Here is a 5,490-nt window from a genome sequence, read left to right as displayed (position 1 = left end):
GAAGCTTACGCAAAACTGGTCTGAGAATGGAAAACTGAGATTCTCAAAGTCCAGACCTCCACTTGACTGAATCCACAATTAGTTATAACAATACACTTTATTTGAGAAATAATAAGAATACAGCGATAATACTGTAGGCTTTTCCGGTTTTAAAAATGTTACTTTTGTTTTATACTGCAATGCATTCTGGGTAAATGACGTACACCTGGTCCAATTGTGCTAGCTCCGTCTGGTTAGAATAATGATGTGCGACGTCTTTGAGCTTTTTTCAAACTGAAAAGGCTTTGAAACGTTATAAATCTCAAGAGGAAATGAAGATGAGGAGGACCAAACGGAGGAAGAGGATAGAGTCGACCGAAGAAGCTGGTGTTTGTGCTGTTGCTGCCACCTTCAGCTTCATAAATTAACACCTTATTGTGCTCAAGTTTAAATCACTGTGAGGAAACCAGGCAGTTAAAAAAATAATTCCTACCAAATTTCAAGGAGGAAAGAGGTCAAATTGTGAAATAGCCAGCAACAAGGCAACAGAAAGGTGTGGGCAACTTGCTAAGAAGGGCACACACAACTTGAGAGTGCAAAATGTACAAAAGATCAAACTGATAAAAGAGAATAGAATTTTATTTTCTGTGTTGCCTTATCAGACACTACATCAACCACAACAATCTACTATAATTAAATAATTCAGATCCAACATTCTCATTCACAAGTGGTTAAGTGATACATATAAATATATAAGTGGTTTCTGCAGGTGTTGGTGAGAAGCAAGTATCTTTAGATGTGGTTATGCAAATCTTGCCTGCAGACTGCAGGAGTACACACATCTGGTGACAAGGTAAGCATTAAAGATCCTCAAGTTTCCCCTGAAAATAAATAAGGAATCTAAAACATTTTTATCCACATATTTTATGTATGTAAAACTCATCACAGCCTCATGAAGCTGCTAGTCTGGCAATACTTTTCTTGCCCACAGTGCACAACAAATTACTATAATAAAGGTAAAGTACCATAACGGTTGGTAGAACTACATAATACAGCTCTTACATTCAATGAACTTACCGTTTACTTTCTAAAACTTTCCAGAAGCTTGCCAGGTAATTCAAGGGAATTTTACAGGAACATACCGGACACTTTCCCCAAAACCTATAAAGTACTTACCAGAAACGTAGATGCTACTTTCCAGAGCAGGCCAGAAGCCTTTCCTGGAAAATACCTAATAGCTAGATAACTAGTAAAGTAGAAAAGGTGTAAGTTAGGTGAAAATACCTAAAAGAAGTAACCAACAGGTCTCAAAACTTGGTGATGATCTCCAAAATGTAACCTCAAAGTATCACTTAGGAAAATAACCAGTTCATTTAAAGAAACTTCCAGGAAAGTGACCTCCAGAGGGCTGTTTCACAAAAGTAGGATTACAAAATCCGGGATAACAGATAAAGTCAGGCTTGACGTAACGCCATCAGCTTTTGTGAAACCGAATTTAAGCTTAGTTAAGCCAGGGCATCTGAAAACTGCTGGCTTAAACCGCAATCCAGGTTTTGTGAAACAATCCTCAGGTTCTGAGGACAGGCTTAAGCAAACGGACGAAACAAACAAGAAACACATATAGGCCAACAGTGTAGAGAATACATACAAGGCTCTTCTTCAACAAAAGTTAATAGTAAAGAATTTAAAAGTGATGAGGAATTCAGATGTTCTAAAAATTCTTAAAACAACAAGTAAAAAGTACCACCATTTGAATGCTGCTGGCTTATGATGAATAAATATTGTGAAAGGTGAGTAAACTGCTGTTCAATCAGCATGATGAAGAGATTGAATCAAGGCATGCATGGCACTTTCCTGTTGAGTCTGATGGTTAGAAATGTTACTTAACATTAAGAACTGTGAAAATCAAACTTATATTTTGTTCACCGTTTGGGTTTTTGATGTTTATAACCATGTGTGTCATTAGTGGCCTACGGGGCTTTTATTGTAGTCTGAGCAACCGCCGTGATGTTCTCTGTTCCAACGAAGTTTCATAAGCTACATGAGCAATGGTAAACAAACAAAAAGTGGCTGATAGTGAAGCAATGTCTGATACGAGTCTATTTTTTAAGTGACGCCACTCAGAACTTGCTGAGGGATGGCAGTGCCCCCGCCTTCACAAGCACAGCTGAGAGCAGGTCCGCCGGCCCCGTCGGGTGAAGTACTGTAGTGGGAGAAGGGTCTGCGTGTTTATTGTCGGAGTTTGTCGGTGCAGGAATCTTTAGAGTGGATTTGCCAGTCCCACTCCCTCCACCTCCACCCATACTGGTCCTGCTGTTTTCCAGTGTGGGGATAATGGTGCCCAGCGGAGGGTTACCCAGTGCAGGAGACTCACATGGCTCCATGCTGGTTTGAGAGCAACAGAGTAAGTTATAGAAAGCTCCTCTCATCTCCCTGCTGGACAGAGTGTATATCAGAGGGTTGAGGGCAGAATTGAGAACAGCCAGGGCAATGAACCAGTCCACCTTGTAAAGCACCTCGCACCTTTGCGGGCTGCAACCGACATCAAGCAGGAGCAGAACGAACAAGGGGGTCCAGCAAACGACAAAAACCCCAAGAACAATCACAACCGTCCGCAGCAGGACCAGAGAGCAGTCTGAGGGCCGGCTGCTCACCCTGCGGCCGCTGGAGGTCACCAGACGGTAAATTCTTATGTAGAGAATGATGATAGCAACCAGCAGCGCGCTGAACACACTAATGCAGAAGGCAATGTAACTTTCAGCGTACAATGGCAGAACTGTGGAGCAGGAATCCAGATTGTTCAGGCAGTTCCAGCCCAGACTGGGCAGGGCCCCGAGCAGCACAGACACAACCCAGCATGCTGCCAACATTACCAGGAGTCTTCCTCGTCCGGTTGTTTCATTGGGCCGCAGACGCACCATTGTCATGTGCCTCTCAATGCCGATGGCCAGGAGACTGAAGGTGGAGGCGCTGAGAGCCACAAACATGCTTCCCTCTCTGGCCAGCCATTGCTCTGGCGTCAGGTAGAAGGTCTTACTCCCCGAGGTAAAGATATTTACCACATAGGCCACACCGGCCAGAAGGTCAGACAACGCCAGGTTTCCAATGAGCAGGTACATTCGGCTGTGGAAGCGCTTATTCCTCCAGATAGCGAGCAGAACCATGATGTTCTCCAGAATGATGAGCATGCAGATGATTAACAGCAACACCGTCTTGCAGACGCCCCCGTCACGAGGTCGGTCCAACTTCCCCGAGTGGTTGTAGTGGTTGATGATGACAGTGTTCATCCCCTCTTTGATAACATTCTCCATCCTTACTTTCCCAGTCCTGAATCTTCCTCAGCCACACAGCAGAGGGCGTCACAGCACTGGAAACAGGAGCTGCTCACCCTGGAAATGTCACATCAGCCATCACACACAAACCTGTCAAACAGGCCAAAATTAGTCATAAAACAGTATTATTATTATTATTATTATTATTATTATTTTGACAATATCTTGTTTATTAAACATGTCCATTTAAGTAAAGAAAGTTTGTCAATAAACCTCTTCAGACCTGATGTTTTCCTAGTGAGACAAAACATCTTTACTCCATCTTAATCATAACTGGGAAACCTATCTCGTGTTTTTACGTGTTTTTCTGATATCCATTGTAATGGACACTATGACTACAAGATGTCATTAAAATGTAAGTAGCAAAATCTATACTTTTCACATAGATTTCATGTCATAACTAATAAGGTGGGAGCTCGACCTTTGAAACTGAATGTCTGTACAATGTCAGAATGGAGCATAAAGAATTCAAAATCTAGTTTTGCTTTCATTAATGTATGACTGAACGTTCGAATGCACTGGCATCCTTTTCTGTACAGTATAGCTGAAAATGTAACAATGGATTACACAGTTATCAAAGCATCAGCTTTCTGGGTATTTTCATGTAATCTCTAACTTTTGAAGAGAAACCTTGAAGCACTTTCAGAGTGGCGCGAAGCACAGGTGGATTTTACATCTGTTGCAGTAGAAGTGTGTTTTTCCTGTACAGTGTGGCTTCCGGCATCTGGTGGGCACTGAATTTTTTCCCCCCAGATTCTGTGTGGTTCAGACTGACTATTTGATCCAGCAGGACAACATCACCCATTGATTCACCTTACAGACTGAACAGCTCTCGATGAGAAATAAGCCATTGCCCAAAAAACTGGGCAATGGCTTATTTCCTAAATCCACGCACCGTATATTAATTATCTCTCCATATTGGGTCAAGGCAGTTTGAGAGTTTATACTTCATCACTGAAAAAATAAAATAGAACAAAATAATTCTTAAATCCCAAATTGGCCATAAAATGTCCAACATATATACATTTTTTGGTGCACTGAATAACAAAGCATTTAATAACATGATCAAACTCCTGATGTCCACTGGGATGGACATTCAACAATTTACCTTCTATAGTACTTGAAGGTACTTTGTAAAACATTTCTACAATAAATACTTCAAATTATACTGAGCGCAATTTTTCTATAACACAATTTGAATTGACATTTTTGATGGAAACCAGATACTCACTCCTCTCTTCTCTAGTTTCATAAAAAGCTCCTCTTCTGCCTGAAGCCCAGTAGTGTCAAGTTAAGAGCCAGAACTTTTGTTTTTGTTTAAGAATCCAATTGGTGAAAAGTATCATTCAAGTTATACATGTATTTTTTTTCTTGGTTTAAGTCCAGAAAAATAACATATCCATTCAACTGGATGTGCAGCATGAAGGGAATAATTTAACAACAAAAAAAGTGCATTACTGCTGCAGGACTGTTATATTATAACCAATACAAGTTAGGTGTGAGAGACAACACGAAAATCTAAACAGTCGGATCTAAAAAGCTGAAAAAGGAGATACAAGCAGCATCAATTGTCCTCATTTTGTTATATATATGTTACGTTACATTAACCTAATAAATTGTTCTTGAAACTAAATTAAGGTTTTTCTCTTGGGCAGATAATAGTCACACATCACAGCATATGAACATGTATTTATTCCACCATCAGGCTTTACTGTTCGGGAGCAGCCTCACCTTTCTAAATGACTTGGTTTCTTTTGAACATCGCAGCAGAGCAGCGAGATCTGCAGATCGTCTGCAGTGAACGTTCAGACGTGGTTCGGTCCAAAGTGAAGTCAAAAGTCCGCGTTCTGATCTCGTGCGCGCACAAGCGTCGTGGAGCTCATTGTTATCCTGAAAAGATCCAGAGTGAGTCCTCTTGTCGAAGTTTTCTGTTTCCCTTTTTGCGCACAGTGACTTCTCAGTCCGGATAACTCCGCTCACCACCACCACCCTCCTCCTCCTCCTCCTCCTCCTCCTCCTCCTCAGCTCCAGCTGAGGCGGGATATTCCCTGAAACGTTTATTCCTCTCAGTTGTGAGGCACAAAAAACACTGTGCTTGTCAGAGTGAACTGTTTTGGAAGACGTGTGCCAAACTCTGGTTGCATATTTGGATTTTCAAAGTCACGGTGAATTTGACTCA

General features: G+C 41.5%; 1 protein-coding gene across 1 annotated transcript; it reads right to left on the bottom strand.

Moving 5' to 3' along the window:
• Window positions 1-630: 630 nt before the first annotated feature.
• s1pr3a (sphingosine-1-phosphate receptor 3a) lies at window positions 631-5,240 on the bottom strand. The gene is made up of 2 exons (XM_055049536.1): window positions 5,043-5,240; window positions 631-3,401 (listed from the first exon to the last, which is right to left on the bottom strand). Exon 2 carries the CDS (start codon window positions 3,288-3,290, stop codon window positions 2,100-2,102), a length of 1,191 nt encoding a protein of 396 aa, XP_054905511.1. The 5' UTR covers window positions 3,291-3,401; window positions 5,043-5,240; the 3' UTR covers window positions 631-2,099.
• Between the last annotated feature and the right edge of the window lie 250 nt (window positions 5,241-5,490).

The sequence above is a fragment of the Poeciliopsis prolifica genome, unplaced genomic scaffold (assembly GCF_027474105.1).
Source record: "Poeciliopsis prolifica strain line A6 unplaced genomic scaffold, Auburn_PproV2 SCAFFOLD002, whole genome shotgun sequence".
NCBI classification, from domain to species: domain Eukaryota; kingdom Metazoa; phylum Chordata; class Actinopteri; order Cyprinodontiformes; family Poeciliidae; genus Poeciliopsis; species Poeciliopsis prolifica.
Note: the sequence above shows the minus strand (reverse complement) of the source record. Positions and strands in the feature narration are given on the sequence as shown.